This window comes from Tigriopus californicus, chromosome 10 (genome assembly GCF_007210705.1).
Source record: "Tigriopus californicus strain San Diego chromosome 10, Tcal_SD_v2.1, whole genome shotgun sequence".
NCBI lineage: Eukaryota > Metazoa > Arthropoda > Copepoda > Harpacticoida > Harpacticidae > Tigriopus > Tigriopus californicus.
The window spans coordinates 12,618,957-12,638,555 of record NC_081449.1 but is presented as its reverse complement, the minus strand read 5'-3'; the positions used below and the strand labels follow the sequence as shown (position 1 = coordinate 12,638,555).

Sequence of the window (19,599 nt, the reverse complement as noted above, 5' to 3'; positions counted from 1 at the left end):
TGTTTTTCCTCTCTGGACACCTTGCTTCTTTGGATTGGATCTGCCACTTTTCGTAACTTGCAGCTTGGCTTTTATATGACAGGATGATAGCACTATAAAAAGTACCACGGGTCCCAGATTATTGTGATTTCTTTTCATATTGAAGAAACCCATAAAAGAAATTTATCGAAGCAAACCTTTAAGTTGCAAGATGTTTTTACCATCTCTTAAAATGCTAACTGAATAACACCTTGCAGGTAATCCAGTTGGCATTACATCTTTATATCAATCAAAATCTGGACTTATTACCTTTTCCCACTAACTTACACCATGAGCCAATTCAAGTGGCCATTCTAGGGAATGATATTGTTTTTTGCACTTGCCTTTCCAAGAAGGTTTCTCTGTCTCAACTCTCCACTATATTGCTCTTTTCTGTAACTTCTCAATCTCAATCAACAGGCCCCTAACCTATTCTCAATACTGCTAGGAGTAGCAAATTGTTTAGATTTCTTTGATAATACTAGTAATAGATGGTATATAGTAGTAATGGTAAATAGAAAGATAACGATTTCTTTGGATTTACTTTGTCTCACCCACCTAATGCCACTACGCTTAATGACTTCAAAACCAAAAGACAGCACATCATCTCTGAATCTTCACTCATGATGAGGCCTCCAAAAAGTTTGTTTTACATCAATTTGATTTTTTTCAAGTTTTTTTCGGCGAAAACATTTCCTTTGAACGCTTTCGAATTTCACCTAAAGAAATGTCACGTGGAAAATTTCCCATGAATGAAGGTGGCATGATCCGGCATCCAGATTTTTCAAAGACGTAACAATACTAAACGAAGTGCCCCTGTTTTGAGAAGAAACCCACGGATACCTTATCACTAAATTGGGAAAACCCTACAACCGTATCCATTCGGCCCTGAAAAAAGCTGAAGTGCCATGGAAAAAATTCAGAGAGAAATTCCTTGACATTCTAAGCGTCAAATTCTTTGTAATTGGTGGTATGATCTTTTTTTTGTGACACAGGATTAGGTTTTTTTGTTACGAAGTCAGATGCCAGCCCTCTCGCTGGGCCTGATATCTGAATGATGGGTGTCTCAATTGAGGGATATTCCCGCTTCGTCATCACAGTCAAAATTGATTACTACCTCATCCTCAGGAATGACCGCAGGTTCGCCCATTTAAGCTATTAAGGCAGCAACTTTTTTTTTTAAATTTAAATACCGCTGTAACTGCAGGAACTCAATTATCAAATAGTCCACTGCCAACAAGATGTCTTAGATTAATAAACATATATTATAGTAACCCAGACGAGTGTCACGCACGTGGTAAGGTGGGGGCATTCTTGAACATAAAACATAAACATGAGACCGGAAAAGGAAAAACAACTGGACAGGAGGAAAATAAAGTCAACATCGTAATCGTTTTGGCGGCAAATCCAAACTCCAGGGATGTCGCCCCAACATCTGGCTCCCTCCGAATCCGTCAAAGGTTCGGACCCCTAAGAATCTTCTTGGTGAATCGTTTGGATCAACTCCAACCCTTTGAGGTGTTGTGCTCGTTGGAGTAAGATGAGCTTGTTTACCGGGCGATGAAATTCTGACTTTGAGAACGTCTTCAGATCTTTCGCATTTCGATCACCAACACAAACACGAGCACTACGAACAATTCCTTCCTGGTCCGGATAAGTCTCGATGACCCTAGCGAGTTTCCACAGGTTTCGTGGAGTGTTATCATCTTTGAGGATGACGATATCCCCAACCTCCAGATTTTCCTGACCCCTGATCCATTTCGATCTTGGTTGAAGGGACTCTAGATATTCTCTCCGGAATCGGGTCCAGAACTGATCTGCCAGGTATTGGGTTCGTCGCCAATGTCTTCGGCAAAACACGTCGTTTTTGACAAATGATCCAGGCGGTGGCAAGATTACCTTTGTCTTTTGGGTCAAGAGCATTGCAGGACTTAACGGCAAAGGACTCATTGGGTCGCTCAGATTCTCCACGGTTAGCGGTCTGGAATTAATGATTCCTTCTATCTCGCACAATAAAGTTCTGAAGGTTTCGTCGTTCAAGATGAGACCATGATGCTTCATGAGGGACGAAAGGATCGCACGGATGGACTTGATCTGGCGTTCCCAGACACCTCCAAAGTTGGATGCAGCTGGGGGATTGCGCTTCCAGCCCTCGTAATCGGAGCCTCTTTCATTCAAAAACGCGGCTACGGCCTCTTCATTCATCTCATTCAGAGCCTCTTGTAACTCTCGATTGGCCCCTACAAAATTGAGCCCGTTGTCAGATCGTATCAGGCGAACGGGTCCTCGTCGGGATATCATACGCCTCAGAGCACCAATATAAGACGATGAATCCAACGAATCCGCAATTTCAATGTGTACGGCACGAGAGCACAAACAAGAAAATACAACGCCGTATCTTTTTTCGTCTTTCCTTCCGTTCCGAATCAAGAAAGGGCCAAAAAAGTCAACTCCTACGTAAGAAAACGGAGGAGCAATGTGTAACCTGTCCTTTGGCAAATCGGCCATCGATGGTTGCTCACATTTCCCACGAAGGTATCGGCACCTCAAGCAGTGAACGATAACTCCCCGCACTCGAGAGTTCACACTTTGGATCCAGAATCCTCCCATTCGTATAGCGTTGATCGTCATTCCTCGACCAGAGTGTGCAACATCGTCATGGAACCTATCAATAACCAAGTCAGTAAGTCTGCTCTTCTTCGGTAATATTACTGGATTCACTTCACTATCCAGCAGTCTATTCAAACGACCACCAACTCGTAGCACACCCTGATGATCGAGAAAAGGAGACAACTTGGACAACGAACTTCCTAATTTAATTAGGGATCTTCTTGGGCTAAGAGTATAGGACACTTATCGAGCCGTCAACAGGTTAATTTCACTTCCATAAGATAAAGATTGCACTCTCTTGATTAGAAGCCTTTCCGCTTCTTCCATAACGTCGATATTTAAGGATAGCGGCACAACTGGCGACTGTTTCTTGGACTTCAAAAATCTCACAAAAATAATCCAAACAGCTATTATTCGCTTCAACTTGTGCAGATTCGAATAACGGTTCATCATGGAATGTAGAAAATGCTCTCTCTGAATGTTCGTTGCACGCACCACCTTAACCCTCTTCAATTCTGGATCATCTTCGCAAACGTCCAACCGGTTGATGGATTGGTTTCGCCAAAAACAATGCGATAATCTCAGAAATTTGGGTCCTTCAAACCACCTATGGGTTCGAACGATGTTAATGCACGTCAATCCCCGGGAGGCATTATCTGCCGGGTTCAGCGAAGTTTCCAAGTGATGCCACATCTCGGGTGTGCTTACTGATCGAATTTTTTGCACACGGTTGGCGACAAACAAATGAAATCTTCGTTCAGAGTTAGATATATATCCAAGAACCACGGAACTATCGGTCCATAGATGTTGATCAAGGCCTTCGACATCTATCTCGTTCTTAATTTGCTCAGAGAGCGACACAGCTAGCACAGCCGCAACCAACTCCATTCTTGGGATAGTAGTGGCCTGACGAGGAGCGACGCGAGCCTTGCCAGCTACAAAGCTCACATGCACATTTCCATTTTCATCTTCGATCCTCAAATATGCTACAGTACCATAACCATAGGTGGAACCGTCGCAGAACACGTGCAGTTCTCTAGAGACGATTGGGCCAAAACTTGATGGCCTGAACGATCGAGGAATTTCCACTTTGGATAGGGCAGGAAGCTCATTCAACCACCTTTTCCATTTATCCTCAATTGCAGGTGTCGTTAGTTCGTCCCAACCTCTCTTCAGCAATCCAGCTTCTTTCAAGATCACGCGACCGACTAGCAGAAACGGAGCAGCCACTCCCAATGGATCATAAACGCTGGAGATCATTGACAGCATCGATCTCTGAGTTGAAGGGCCGGGTCTCAACTCGATCCGAAAGCCAAGCGTGTCGTTTTCTGTGTTCCATATTACTCCCAGCGCTCTCTTAGTGGGATTTTCCACCGACTCGAAGGAAAGGTTCTTAGAAGCAGGATCCTGAGTTTCGTTTGAAACTTTCGTTGGAACGAAGGAATTCTGGAGAATTTGAGACAAATTTTGTCAGGTGAAACCCTCCCATCTTACAAAGCTCCTTGACTTCATTAGTAAGGTTCACTGCTTCCTCAACTGTGGCGACGCTCTTGAGGCAATCATCGACATAGAAGTTCCTGTTGACGGTGTCAACAGCACTTTTGCTGAACTTCGACCCGTGATCCGCAGCCGTTCGTCGAAGAGCATAATTCGCGCAACTTGGGGAACTACGACCCCCGAACAAATGACGAGTCATCTCGTACTCTACAAAATCTTCCGTTTCGTTGTTATTCTTGAACCAGAAGAACCGCAAATAATTCATGTCTTCTTCCGGCACGTGAACCCGATAAAACATTTTTTCAATGTCTCCGGCAAAAGCAACGGGTTCTTTCCGGAAGCGTAACAAAACACCAACAAGTTGATTGGTCAGGTCGGGTCCAGTAAGAAGTTCGTCATTGATGGGGCGACCACCCACTTGGTTAGCGCAATTGAAAACCACCCGAATCTTCTGTTTTTGGGGGTGATAGACAGCATGATGGGGTATGTAGTGGCACATGCCCATGGGCGTATTCTTCAGCTTAGCTGGACTCACCTCTCGAGCATATTCATGTCGGATCAACTCACTCATGAATTCAAAGTAGTCTCTTTTGGAAGACTGATTGCCCTGGAGCGTCCTCACAATAGCAGTAACACGCTTTAAGGCCACCATCCTGCTCTCAGGTAACACCAATGGTCGATTTCTAATTGGGAGGGGGACCTCATCAGCTCCATTCTTGTATCTGGTCCCTTGCTCCAAAATTTCAATAAATTTCAAGTCGTCTCCAGACATGGAGTCGTCCATACCTATCGTTACGAGCGAGGGTGGGAGCTTAGGCATAGTAAAGTCCGAATCCACCAGGCTGGAAAGCATCTCGGCAACCCCGAGATCTTTCAAGACTTCCCTTCCAACAATCCTATTTGGAAGAGCAAGGGTTCGATTGCAGGTAACTCTTCTCTCACTCGCATCTCCGCCCATTGGACCCATTACCGACCACCCCAATTTCATTTTGATGGCGTAGGGTGAGAGCGGGTCGGACTGATCTCCTATGATAACGTTCAAGGGTCGGAGAGCATCGGGTGTGTCGGCGCCAATTAACAAGATGACGGGTAGCTGAGGATCTAGTCGGGCAATTTCGGGCCTCAGCCCTTCAAAGGCGGTCCATCTTTCGAGTAATCTTGGAGAAGCAATCTCGTTCGGCTGTAAGGGAATTGATTTTCGCGTAAACACGTTTCTCAAATCCACTTTCTCACCCCGATCAGGATCTTGGACGCAAAGGCCAGTCAGTACGGTTGTCTCTACGGTTTCTTCCCCACTGACGGTGTGGATAGCAATCTTGGTTGTTGGGCCGGATATTTCAAGGGCCCTTTGGAGAGCAACAGTCGCAAATGTCCCTGAGCTAAGTGGATCGAGGAGAGCCAGACCTTCAATCTGTTTGGCCGGATCATCCGAATGAGAAACAACAACACGAACGACGCTCATGGCGACGACCGCTCCCTTCAATCCAATGGCTCTAACGTTGACCATATCGGACTCGATACGGACTTCATTATCTTTCTCTTTCTCAACGTGAAGCGATGTTGGGTGTTGCCTTTCACATGTCTTGCAAATGCGCCGTTGAGAGCACTTCTTGGAAAAGTGGCCAACACTCAGACAACCGAAGCACGCGCCCTTCTCTTTGATCATATTCTGTTTACTTTCTTTAGATCTGTTCAAGTATTTGGGACACTTCTCAACGTCATGATTAGCCCCACATTCCAAGCAAACCCCCATATTGGCGCTTGTCGAAGTAACCAAACTTGTCATTCTTCTTGGAAACCCTATCTTCTTTGGTCCGGAATCCCTTTCTGGAGGCGATTTTGGACAAGATCCGGCGGCCTTTATGGCTTCTTCTCCATAGATGGGGTCGCTAGCCTTATCCAAGAGGTCTTCCACAAATCTCACAAAGAGCTGGAAGGTTTCTCGGCTGCCTGGATCTCGTCTACTTCTTAGCACAATGGTACGCCACGAATTTCTTACATGGTAGGAAAACTTCTGCAAAAGCTCGCCGATGAATCTTGGTGAATTGAGCTCTGAATCAACAACTATCGAGGAACAACGAATCATGGCAGAGTAGATGTCTTGAAGGCCTTTTACGCAATTGTCCTTTACTTGTGGCCAATTTCTTAGCTCTTCCATGAATTTATTGGCAATGTAGATGTCGTTCCCATAGCGCCGTTTCAATAGACGCTTGGCTTCGTCATAGCACACTTGATCATCCACAAACAGACAGCCTTCAATTAACCTCTTAGGGTCACCCTCGACGACTTCCAACAAACGGATTAATCGGGTGCGTCCATCAGACAAGTGTTGCTCGATCACATCTTCCACCTGCCTCATAAAATAATTGAAGTACAAGGGATCGCCAGTAAATGAGGTTATCTTGGAACTGAAAGCAGTTTGGCGTCTCATCATTTCCACCAACAACGCTGTGTCCCCACGGGTAGAGCCATGGTCGTGTGCCACAACTGGTGGGGGTGGGGCCGCGTCAGGAGCCCAAGGGTTGGAGCGAATCGGATGCACTCGTAACAAATCGTCATGCAATCGGCGATCTTCTTCGTCAATCTGTTTCCTGGCTTGGATTTCGGCGGAGAGACTGTCCATCTCTCTTTTCAACAAGAGCTTCTTTCTCCGAGCATCCAAGTCAGCCAGCTCTTTCTCCAGGACCTCGAGCTCGAGGACACTTAAGGCCTCGGCCTGTCTTTTGGCCAATTGGACTTGGGCCTCGACTTGCCTCTCCTGCGAGGCGCTCGACCTGACACTAACCTGGCTCAGACGGTCGTCGGGATCATCAGCACCGTGGGCGCGGGCGTGGCTCCCGTGGCTCCCAAGCACCTCGCGGTCATTTTCTTCGGGATCATCATCGGTCCTGTTCATATTGTCACACTGATGTCACAGATTTTGTCTCAGCAACGTTCAAATCCAGGCAAACTTTCAAGATCTGCCCTCTTACCACTGATGTAACTGCAGGAACTCAATTATCAAATAGTTCACTGTCAACAAGATGTCTTAGATTAATAAACATATATTATATCAACCCAGACGAGTGTCACGCACGTGGTAAGGTGGGGGCATTCTTGAACATAAAACATAAACATGAGACCGGAAAAGGAAAAACAACTGGACAGGAGGAAAATAAAGTCAACATCGTAATCGTTTTGGCGGCAAATCCAAACTCCAGGGATGTCGCCCCAACACACTCTGTTGGGCCCTTTGAGGTTGATGGGGAAACCATTAGCAATTTAAAGGCTATGGCTAACATGCTTGGAGATCAGTTCTCCAGTGTGTTTTCAACCCCACTGAGTTTACAAGCAACAGCTCATTGTTCTAATGAGTCTGTTGAGATTGATGTTGTTAGTCAAATTGAGCAATTTGATGATCTCATAGTTACAGATCAAGATGTTTTAGCGGCCAACACGGACTTAAGGCTTTAGAGCTCTCCTGGTCCTGATGGTGTGACATCTCAGTTTCTGATGAGATGCTCAGTGGTTCTTGCTCCTATTATCTCGTACTTGATGCGTTGCATCTTGGATCAGGGCAAGTTTGCCGCTTCACTAAAATTAGCTCGCGTTGTTCCGATTTTTAAAGGGGGAGATAAGTCGCTCCCCAGTAACTATAGGTCGGTTTCTCTCACTTCGAATATTACGAAGGTGTTTGAGAAGAACATGAAGTCCAAACTTGTTGAATTTCTTGAGGTCAATGAAGTCCTTCCTCCTAATCAGCACGAGTTCCGAGCACATTTTAGCACGGTTACCCAACTGATTGAGCATTTAGAGCAGGTCATTGAGGTACTGGAAAGACACGAGTCAGTTGATGTTGTCTTTATTGATTTTGCCTAGTCCTTTGATAAAGTAGATCATGGCCTTTTGTTGAATAGACTTCATGACATTGGGATCCAAGGCAAGGTTCTCAATTGGATAAGAAGCTTCATTCAGGATAGGAAGCAAATTGTTAAGGTCGAGGGATCCCTTGGTGACATACATTATGTCAAGTCAGGTGTTCCCCAGGGCCCCTCCTTTTTATAATATTCGTTGCCCCGCTTCAAAAGCTTAGTATTACTGCCAGTTTCTCTTCTTATGCTGACGATACAAAGTTAGTTTCCGGTAGGAATTGCCAAGATTCCACTAGCCTTGCAAAGGACCTAGAAATAATGTATTCTTGGGTTACCAAGAGTAATATGGCCCTGAACGGAATGAAATTCCGCTTAATGACCTTTGGGTCAACTCCTTTGAATACTCCACTTGTAGATAATAGAGGTAAAGATATTGACCAAGTCTCATCTATGAAGGATTTAGGTGTAGTCCTCCAAAATAATAGAAAGTTCGATGAGCATATCCAATTGAAGGTGGGTAAAGCTTTTCAAATGTGTGGTTGGATATATCGCACATTTAAGTCCAGAGACAGCATCACGATGCTAACTCTGTACAAGTCGATTGTCCAGCCACATCTTGAATATGCCTCACCCATTTGGGCTCCAATGAGTTCAGCAGGTTTGCAAAAGGTCGAGCAAGTCCAAAGATGTTTCACTAGGCACATCACAGGAATGAGAGAGCTCTCGTATTGGGAGAGACTAGAAAAGTTGGGACCTTACAGTGTTCAGAGAAGGTACGAAAGGTATCTGATATTGTACGTTTTTCAAAAGTATCCATAAGCCTTGTCCCAACCAAGGATATAGGGTCAATGCTAGCGACCGCAGAGGCTTAATGTGCGTTTTGAGAGCACCTTCAAGCCTTCGAGAATCCAGGCTAGTTCGAACAATTAAGTCCACATCTCTTCTTTCTCGGGCTCCTTCATTGTTTAATTTGCTTCCCTCTGATATTCATAGGGAATACGTAGGCCTGGTTGATCCGGTAGAATCTTTCAAGTCAGACTTGGACAACTTTTAGACAGCATTCCTGATCAACCATATATTCAAGGATTAGCTCGGTGGGCCAACTCAAATTCGTTGGTAGACCAAATATCATGTAAAGATTGAAAGGTAATAAATAGACGAATTATAACCTTTCATTTTAATAGTACTGGGGATAACATTCCCTGTAGCGGTTAGAAAAGCCGTGAAAAAACCAAGCCCCCCCCCCAAAAAAAAAAATACTACATAATGAATTATCAACGGCTTTCTGCGTTCAAGCTATTCATTGGGGAGCGAAATCAGGAATTCTCTTGCTCATCGAAGGTTCTTTTTCAAGATACTTTGCCATATTCCGTATCTCATTTTTGTCGAGTTTTGGGGGCCCTCGGAGGTTCGGACAAGTTTGTCTTGTCCTGGATGCACTTCCTTGATGGTTCCAATTTTCATCTCCCGCGAAACTCTGAGGTGCCCACGATTGTAACAAAAACTCCAATTATGAGTTTTTTGTTTCTTGGCACAAAAGTATGTTAATATTCAATGGTTAAGCTCTTCCAAATTCTATCAACGATGCTCGTCATATAGAGACAGTGTAGACGAGAATTAAGAGATCCATAATTTCCGGGAGTTAGTGCAAGAACTTTCGTGGATGGGGACATGATTTGGTATATCATCGACTCTTGCATCAACGGTGTCAAGCCTTCATAAGTTAAAGGACGAGAATTCAAAGTGCTCAATACTTCACACCAGACCCACTTTTGTCAAAATAAATAACATCTCTGACGTTGTCATCTTAAATTCGTCATCACCCCCGCCCCCTCAAGATTGACATGCTTCTCATGGGAATCATTGATGAGTTTTAACGAACAAATTAACTCCTTTTGTTTGATTCTTACACTTCTTTTGAGTTGCAGTCTTCTGATATTTCGCCACTGGTACTCTTCGATCCCAACAACTTTCATTTCCCCTCTCTCCCCCTACCAGGATTGGGCAAAACATGGCCGAAGAAATGGGCGGTTGAGCCAATAAATTCGTCCTGAGGGTGTTTTTAAAAGGAGGCCTTGGTTTTAAATTGTGAGCATCCATCCGTTCGGATGGACACTGGGACAGCAAACAACTCCAAAATACGACTTGACTAGCAATCGGATGGGACGCCCATTCTTTCACGAAAGGAAATCCGGATAGCCTGTCAACAAACACCAGGATAGACCTTTCCTTAAATTCAAACAAATCTGAAGAAGCACATTCAAAAACTTGCGAGGGTCTCGGTATGGGGCAACAAAACGCGTTCTTTTGTTGGCTGGGTTGAAAGATTTGGATTTGACATTTATTGCAAGCTTGAACTGTGTTGAGAATATCTGATGCCATTCTCAGCCAAAATATTGTGAGCTCGTCATTTGGTCAGTTCAACTCCTGATGCGACTGATGAAACCGACTTACAGCTTCTCTTTTCCACAGTTTTGGGATGACAATCCTTGTTCTGGTATAAATTGCTTGTAGGGGGTGGTGAGTAGTGACTGAACTCCATCCTCGATTTGCTTGATGATGAGTGCTTGGTACTCATCATCTTATTTGGATACTTGACGGATTTCATTCAATCTTTGTCAGCAATTTCTGCATTATATTGGTTGTCCATTAATGTGGCAACGGCTATCTTCATGTCCCGTGCTCAGTGGGAGTTGAGTTCTCCAGGATCCTCGATCTCCCCGTGGTGTGGTTCACGTACTGGGGCTCTTGAAGGAGCATTCGGGATACAATGGTTGGTACCTTTCTGCCAAACCACGGTGAATTGATACGAGCTGAGTGCCATGTTATGTTTTAGAATCCTGGCATTTTCCATCATGTCTACAGTAACTTTATTCAAATTGGGTATTGAGGTGATAGATAGTGTGTAGTCCACCCAAGAACATGGACACTTGCAAAAATAAAAAGGCGGGGCTCTGATTGGTTGATTAGAAACTGGTCTCAAACACATAGAGTACGTATCCAGTAGGTCTGAGTGTTTTGAAAATTTTATAACTTAATTCAATCGTAGGGGGAAACTCAACCAGCGTTTTTAGATGCCTATTCTTATCAGCTTTTCAGAAATCATATTCATTTTTGTCGAAAGCAAGATATATGCGCTAACAGAGCTTAATCATGCATGAATTCGTTCAAAGATGAGCACTGGCCGTTGGTTATAGAAAGATTAGAAAACCTGGATCTGGTTTTGCATGCTAATCTTCCTACGATTGCTAATAACTGGACGGACTTCGTGACGGGAATGATTCACGCTTGTTCATCTTATACTGTTTATTACCGGATGTCATATTGTTGTTATAATTCTCCTAGTTTCGCTCACGTCATGTCAGGGTTCCCAGATACTCCTCCATGCCCCGCCCATTCATGGCCATCTCGGGGATAGGACTTAATGCCCATACCGTGTGGGGGCTCGCCGGTTTCGGTGGGGTCTGGATCTTGTCCTTGGAGCGTCTTCAGATTTATGCTGATGTTCTTTCACCGATTTTGGACGACTTCTGTCTTCACGGGTCGGGTCCGGATTCGCTCTTGGTTCCGGGACATGATCATGTTGTTGGACTCGCCAGAGGAACTTCCGGTTTCTCCATTTCAACCGTCTCGACTCCGTCCTGAGCATATAGCTCCGACGCTGCGGGACACACTCCACAATTTCTCCAAGGACGTCCCACATCTTTGTTCCTGGGTTTTGGATACGGACGATATCCCCAACCTGTAGAGAAGGTAGCTCCTTTGCTTTCGCATCATGGCGTTCCTTGGTCTTTTTTCTCAACAATTTAGCCCTCCGGTCGGCCTCCTGGATCCGGGCTCAAAGATCTTGCTATGCTGGAAACACACCACTCTGTTGGGCCCTTTGAGGTTGATGGGGAAACCATTAGCAATTTAAAGGCTATGGCTAACATGCTTGGAGATCAGTTCTCCAGTGTGTTTTCAACCCCACTGAGTTTACAAGCAACAGCTCATTGTTCTAATGAGTCTGTTGAGATTGATGTTGTTAGTCAAATTGAGCAATTTGATGATCTCATAGTTACAGATCAAGATGTTTTAGCGGCCAACACGGACTTAAGGCTTTAGAGCTCTCCTGGTCCTGATGGTGTGACATCTCAGTTTCTGATGAGATGCTCAGTGGTTCTTGCTCCTATTATCTCGTACTTGATGCGTTGCATCTTGGATCAGGGCAAGTTTGCCGCTTCACTAAAATTAGCTCGCGTTGTTTCCGATTTTTAAAGGGGGAGATAAGTCGCTCCCCAGTAACTATAGGTCGGTTTCTCTCACTTCGAATATTACGAAGGTGTTTGAGAAGAACATGAAGTCCAAACTTGTTGAATTTCTTGAGGTCAATGAAGTCCTTCCTCCTAATCAGCACGAGTTCCGAGCACATTTTAGCACGGTTCACCAACTGATTGAGCATTTAGAGCAGGTCATTGAGGTACTGGAAAGACACGAGTCAGTTGATGTTGTCTTTATTGATTTTGCCTAGTCCTTTGATAAAGTAGATCATGGCCTTTTGTTGAATAGACTTCATGACATTGGGATCCAAGGCAAGGTTCTCAATTGGATAAGAAGCTTCATTCAGGATAGGAAGCAAATTGTTAAGGTCGAGGGATCCCTTGGTGACATACATTATGTCAAGTCAGGTGTTCCCCAGGGCCCCTCCTTTTTATAATATTCGTTGCCCCGCTTCAAAAGCTTAGTATTACTGCCGATTTCTCTTCTTATGCTGACGATACAAAGTTAGTTTCCGGTAGGAATTGCCAAGATTCCACTAGCCTTGCAAAGGACCTAGAAATAATGTATTCTTGGGTTACCAAGAGTAATATGGCCCTGAACGGAATGAAATTCCGCTTAATGACCTTGGGTCAACTCCTTTGAATACTCCACTTGTAGATAATAGAGGTAAAGATATTGACCAAGTCTCATCTATGAAGGATTTAGGTGTAGTCCTCCAAAATAATAGAAAGTTCGATGAGCATATCCAATTGAAGGTGGGTAAAGCTTTTCAAATGTGTGGTTGGATATATCGCACATTTAAGTCCAGAGACAGCATCACGATGCTAACTCTGTACAAGTCGATTGTCCAGCCACATCTTGAATATGCCTCACCCATTTGGGCTCCAATGAGTTCAGCAGGTTTGCAAAAGGTCGAGCAAGTCCAAAGATGTTTCACTAGGCACATCACAGGAATGAGAGAGCTCTCGTATTTGGAGAGACTAGAAAAGTTGGGACCTTACAGTGTTCAGAGAAGGTACGAAAGGTATCTGATATTGTACGTTTTTCAAAAGTATCCATAAGCCTTGTCCCAACCAAGGATATAGGGTCAATGCTAGCGACCGCAGAGGCTTAATGTGCGTTTTGAGAGCACCTTCAAGCCTTCGAGAATCCAGGCTAGTTCGAACAATTAAGTCCACATCTCTTCTTTCTCGGGCTCCTTCATTGTTTAATTTGCTTCCCTTGATATTCATAGGGAATACGTAGGCCTGGTTGATCCGTAGAATCTTTCAAGTCAGACTTGGACAACTTTTAAACAGCATTCCTGATCAACCATATATTCAAGGATTAGCTCGGTGGGCCAACTCAAATTCGTTGGTAGACCAAATATCATGTAAAGATTGAAAGGTAATAAATAGACGAATTATAACCTTTCATTTTAATAGTACTGGGATAACATTCCCTGTAGCGGTTAGAAAAGCCCGTGAAAAACCAAGCCCCCCCCCCAAAAAAAAAATACTACATAATGAATTATCAACGGCTTTCTGCGTTCAAGCTATTCATTGGGGAGCGAAATCAGGAATTCTCTTGCTCATCGAAGGTTCTTTTTCAAGATACTTTGCCATATTCCGTACGCGGGCGTGGCTCCCGTGGCTCCCAAGCACCTGTTCGGCTTCGCAAAGGACAGGGGCCACCTCGCGGTCATTTTCTTCGGGATCATCGGTCCTGTTCATATTGTCACACTGATGTCACAGATTTTGTCTCAGCAACGTTCAAATCCAGGAAAACTTTCAACATCTGCCCTCTTACCACTGATGTAACTGCAGGAACTCAATTATCAAATAGTCCACTGCCAACAAGATGTCTTAGATTAATAAACATATATTATAGTAACCCAGACGAGTGTCACGCACGTGGTAAGGTGGGGGCATTCTTGAACATAAAACATAAACATGAGACCGGAAAGGGAAAAACAACTGGACAGGAGGAAAATAAAGTCAACATCGTAATCGTTTTGGCGGCAAATCCAAACTCCAGGGATGTCGCCCCAACAACCGCAAAAAACTTGGATTTGTCAAACCTGGGATCGAACCAGGAATCGCAAATTGGAAAGCAGTTGGTCTATCAATACGGCATGCCAGCAAGCCTTTCATACAGAATTAGGTGTAAACTAGGCTCTAGTGTAAACAAGGTTTTTCTTATGGAGTAAGAGCAAACCTCAATAACTGGGTGTAAATGTGCATCACTCAAAACAAAAATATATATTTTCGCCCAAAATTTCATTGAATTTTTATCATTTTATGACATTTCGTATTGATTTACGAAGTTCCCAGCGTTTGCCCCATTTGTACGTTGAAGCCGTTGAAGCCGTAAATTGAGGCTTTTCAAGGAAAAAAAAGCAACTAGAATCCTAAAACCTTACAAACCAAAAAGGAGCCAAATTCAAAATAATGCCTTTTGCAGGAAATCACCCATTAGATAAAACGAAAAATGCCCAAATGTCCGCAGGCGAACTTATCTCTAAACGGTTCTTCTCAAGTTCCCCATTCTGTGACCAAAATGGCTGTTCAAAATTGAGGTGCAGGTTGCACAAATTACTTTTATGCTGATAAACCTTTACACGAAAAGAGATTGGCGTTATTTAGCAGCAATTATGAGTCAATTTTAGAAATCAGAGTCTAATAAAAACAATCAATTTTAGGAATCAGAGTCTAATAAAAGTAAGTTTATCTTCATATTGAAAAGCATGATGAAGTTACGTCAACTTGCACTAAACATTTATATCACGCTGGCAAAGACTTCTTGTTAAGGGGTGTCATTTTATGAGACTAAAAAATCAGTCCTAAGCGTAAACAATTAAAAGAAAAATATGACCCTGAGAGGATCTCAACATCTTTTTTAAAAAACATTTTGTCAACAACCATGTGCCAGCAACCTTGTAATTAGAGATTTTTTTTCTCCATAATCTAGGGTATTCATTCAGGGGTCCAAGTTATGGTACGAAAAATGAACAATTTCAAGGGTTTATTGTTGCAAAAGCTTTGAAAATTGGAATTTTCTGGAATTTTTGTCAATGGTTTAAAATGGTGCAAAAATGATGGCATGTATTAATTTTACATGCCTTTTTATAACATATTGCCAAGCTTGTTATTGCGTTGGACTAAATTTATTCTGCTCCTGAAAATAAAATCTTAAAACTTTTCAATATTTGTCTATTGACGCTTTGCCCTTCGTAACTATATTTTCCGATCCCTGGTTATGATATGACTGGCCAAGGATGCCTGAATGCCCTTCAGGCATCCTTGGACTGACACATGAAACGTTATCATATCAGTAACTAGGACTTTTTGAGGAAAGATATCAACACGGAAAAGAACCAGGGTACCGCTAATATCATCTTTATATGAAAGATTAAGTTTTCTCTTGATTGAAAAAGGATTAGATGATTAGGCTATGGTTGCCTAAATTTACTTTGTTTCTAACGCCTTCAAATATTTGAAAACATACATTTTCAACCCACCAAATAAATTCTGAGAAGGCAGCTAATCTAAAAATAATAATAAAAATCTTTTTACGAGGATTCTTGCCTCATTAGACTCAACAGTTTTTTATCATGACAATTATAAATCTGACATGTACTGAACTCATGATTAGTGCGAGGACTTAAAAATGATTTGCACGTAGAGCAGCAATACTCTCGGGGTTTTCGTAACCGGTTTTCTTCTTTCGATAGTTCAGACCATCCACACTGAGGAAAACTAATTATTCATTTGTAACCCTCTTTGAAATCTGCTCAACGTGCAAATCACTTTCAAATTCGATCTCTACCGAGGATTCTGAGCTGTGCATTCCTTAGTTATGGAAACAATCTCGGCGGGGGCACGAACGAGTAACCTTTTGACCGAGCACCGGGTCAAATTCAACACAATAGGCCGCGAGGCCCCTATATCTGCACAAAAAGAGCCAACTCCATTAATGAAAAAATGCACGCAGTAAAAATAAAGGTAGAGTCACGAGTTTTACCAAACAAATTTTAAATATTAAGATGCAATAAAGTATGCCAGGAGTTTGAAGTTTCACTTCATCACCACACATGCCAAATTTGTAACTGTGAGGAAGGAGGTTAAACCGGGTAGTTCAAGGGGTCGTATTCGAAATCAGTGACTATTTTCCTTAACATGGATAAATGAAGAGCTCAGTTGACTTCTTTACGTGTTAATTATTATCCATGGATAAAATACCCAACACTTCATAATTCCTTCAAAATTATCAAATTAAGGTTGGTATACTGAATAATTTAGCTTCAGTATCAATATCACGGCATCTTAAAATGCTCGTCATTGAAGCACACATCAAATTTATGGGTGTATGTATAATGGAAAAAAATGAATGCCAATGTGCCCCAAGGTATTGAATTCATTTTGTACCGATCTGCAGCAGGACGCCTTTTGATAAAGGAAACAAAAAAAAAGTTCATTAACTGATGTAAACGATGAAGGTGGAGAAAGTTGAGTGAACAGAAAAAGGGTAGTAGCTATTATTTTCTAAAATCAGGGAGAAAATGTGTTTTCTGTCTATCTTCCGACAAAATAGGTTCAAGATCATTGTTACAACAAACACAGTACATACTTGATCGAATTAGAAATTCAGCACTTAAGCAAATGAGTAGTTGGCTCTCTTCTGGTTGGGCTCGAATTGAAGCGACCATTCACGGTAAGGTTCATGTGACTCATTGAAAAAAGTGATTATAGGTCTGAATTAGCTTGTTCATATTTCAATGGTTGCCAAAGATTTTTATCGGTACAAGCACACCATGTGGGAATGAAAAGCGGTGTTGCATAGCAACTAACATCACTTAACAGTGGAGATAATGGAAATTCGGCATCACAGGTGTTAATTACATTTGTAATTACCGACGAAGACTCATAAAAGCCAACAAAAACTAATCTGGTTGAAGAACCGGAGCTCTGTTGACTTTCTAGAGTGATTGATCTACAAACTTTTGTTTATTAGTGCTTAATCCAATCGCAAGGCATTGTTCATTTTAAATTCGAAATCAGATTTCAAGCATCAATTTGCTACCTGGATGATTGGTCGCGTTTTTAGGCCTTGTCGACTATCATTAACTTGCACTTGTAAATGTGCATGAGGTTGACCTCCACGGGAAAGAGATTATGCCACCAATTTGTCTGTCGGGGAGGCGTTTGTGGGAAACTTCCTGAAGAATTAGATCGACACACAATGGAACTTGCCTTCCGTTGCGTCAAGAAAAAAGATGTTTGCTAACAACCTTTGCGTGCAGAGAAGCAATTGCCAAGTCATCAGCAGGAGCTCGAGTTAATAAGAATGTCAGTTGCCCCAGTAATCGCTATCAAACTTCATTGGTAAACCTAGCTCTCTTTCTCATACAAGCATGAAGGAAGGAGTCATTAGAAGAGCCGACCCAAACTCCTCATATGTCTGTGTTAATGAGAAACATCGGCTGTTTCCTACATACACCATGCACTTGGTCAGCCCCTTTTGCCGATTAACCTGTCACTGCACAATTGCCAAGTTGGCACCAGTGATGCCAGATTTCAGACATCTGGCATAGGTTTTTGCATTTGAGCAGGAAAAAAGCTTTGTCAAAACCTCTATATCTGGCAAAAACTTGGTGAGACTCTTCACCGTTTGGCATTTTGCATTCAAATTTGGCATAACTATAAAAATTGATATCAACATGGTCTGGTAGTTCTTTCGTATTTTTGGATATGATTTCCTCTCAAAATAATCTTGGACGAGAACTTAGCTCTTTCCAGATATCTTATATTCAGGAACCTTGCATGTTTGAATTCCAAATCCACTAGCTTTCAAAGATATAGTTTTCTAAATCGCATTCACAGGTCAATATCAATTGAGCAACTTTCAGACAATAATTCAGGAGTTTAGTGACTTGGCATCATTTGCCACAATCTTAACAAATGTTTGGCAATCAAGATTCCAAAATATTCTGACAGCAGTGTCTTACGGCCGCACTGTTCAAGCCAAGAAACAATTAGTCTGACTTTAGTGCAGGTCGTTGCGAAAGGTCACCCACAACGGTTCAAGATTTCACCGAGGAGATTGAACCCAAATGCAAAACAAGTTTGGCCATGATGCGTGACATTCTTTGAAGGTGTAGTCTTCAACCGCGTGGATGTGCTAGAAATCACAATCTGATTTCCCTATGGGTTCTTAATTAGCCCCAGTTCCTTTGTAGGGCTTAACAACGGTTGATTCAGGGCTGTGTGTTTAGATTGTTGAGAGTCATTCCTAAGGCAAGATGGGGTGTAAGAACGTCGATTTGCAAGGAGCATTCTACTGTACATACAAGACCTACACGGGAAGATGAGAGCGGAAGACTAGTTCGAGTACTAGAGAAAAAGGGACGCTCGTTAATGCCAGAATGACTGGACGAATGACAAATGGGTATTGGTGGCAATTTATAGTTTTATTCTAGAATATCATTATCTGCTCGCGAGTGCGTAAGAGCTCATAGAAATACGTTGAAAAGGCGGCGTGTTTTGAACTGAGAATGACTGCCATTTCTTGTAGGGCTCATCATTTCTGAGGGTAATGGTCAAAGTGAATGTGAATTCAGTTTCCTCTCTCAAAACAACTGGTGGTTGAAATGTCATGTTGCCGAGCCAACACATTTTCTTGACTTTTCTTGCGATTTTCATTACACGTTAGAGTGGCTTGAGCGCCTTAATTAAACACTTAAGCCCAAGTCAAAAACTATGCATTCTCTCACTTATACCTAACAAAGGCAGTTTATTATACACATTCATCTACATAAAATTTTGGAATTTGGCTAGATTAATAATGCAAATATAGGTTTGAGTATTTCAAACATGTCTGTGTCATTTTGAATGTCTCGATTCCGATTGCATTTTTGGTTACAAATTGACCACCATCACATGACGTGAGGATATGGATCATGGACTCAAAATGTGATGAATGCTCGCACAGCGGGATTCCAAGAATGCTCATAAATCATGTCGGACAAGCAAATTTAATGCTCAAAAGGTCATTAAACTAAAAAGAGAATAGGCGAATCCACGGTGCAATTGCAACGTTGGTCGATCAACTTCTCCTTCCCCTTTGACCTTAAGGCCTTTGGAAGAGACCCAAGAAATATTACATCAATACATTTTTTAGGTACAGCAATATGGCTCAGAGAAAGTAAGTGCAAATCGCTGTCTTAAAATAATCTTCTTGTGAGCTTGTTAGATCAGTTATCACAGCTTTACATAAATTGTTTATTTTCATTTGGGGCTCAATGTGGATTCGTGAGATACCAAAGATGTACGTAAGGTTGATCAAGATCTTGACCATTACGGAAATCCAGTATTAAAAATAGACC

The 19,599-nt window shown here is 42.5% G+C and overlaps 1 protein-coding gene across 1 annotated transcript; it reads right to left on the bottom strand.

The window, feature by feature from the left end:
* Positions 1-1,488: 1,488 nt before the first annotated feature.
* LOC131887601 (uncharacterized) lies at positions 1,489-7,021 on the bottom strand. The gene is made up of 2 exons (XM_059236228.1): positions 4,123-7,021; positions 1,489-2,258 (listed from the first exon to the last, which is right to left on the bottom strand). Exons 1-2 carry the CDS (start codon positions 7,019-7,021, stop codon positions 1,489-1,491), a joined length of 3,669 nt encoding a protein of 1,222 aa, XP_059092211.1.
* Positions 7,022-19,599: the final 12,578 nt, after the last annotated feature.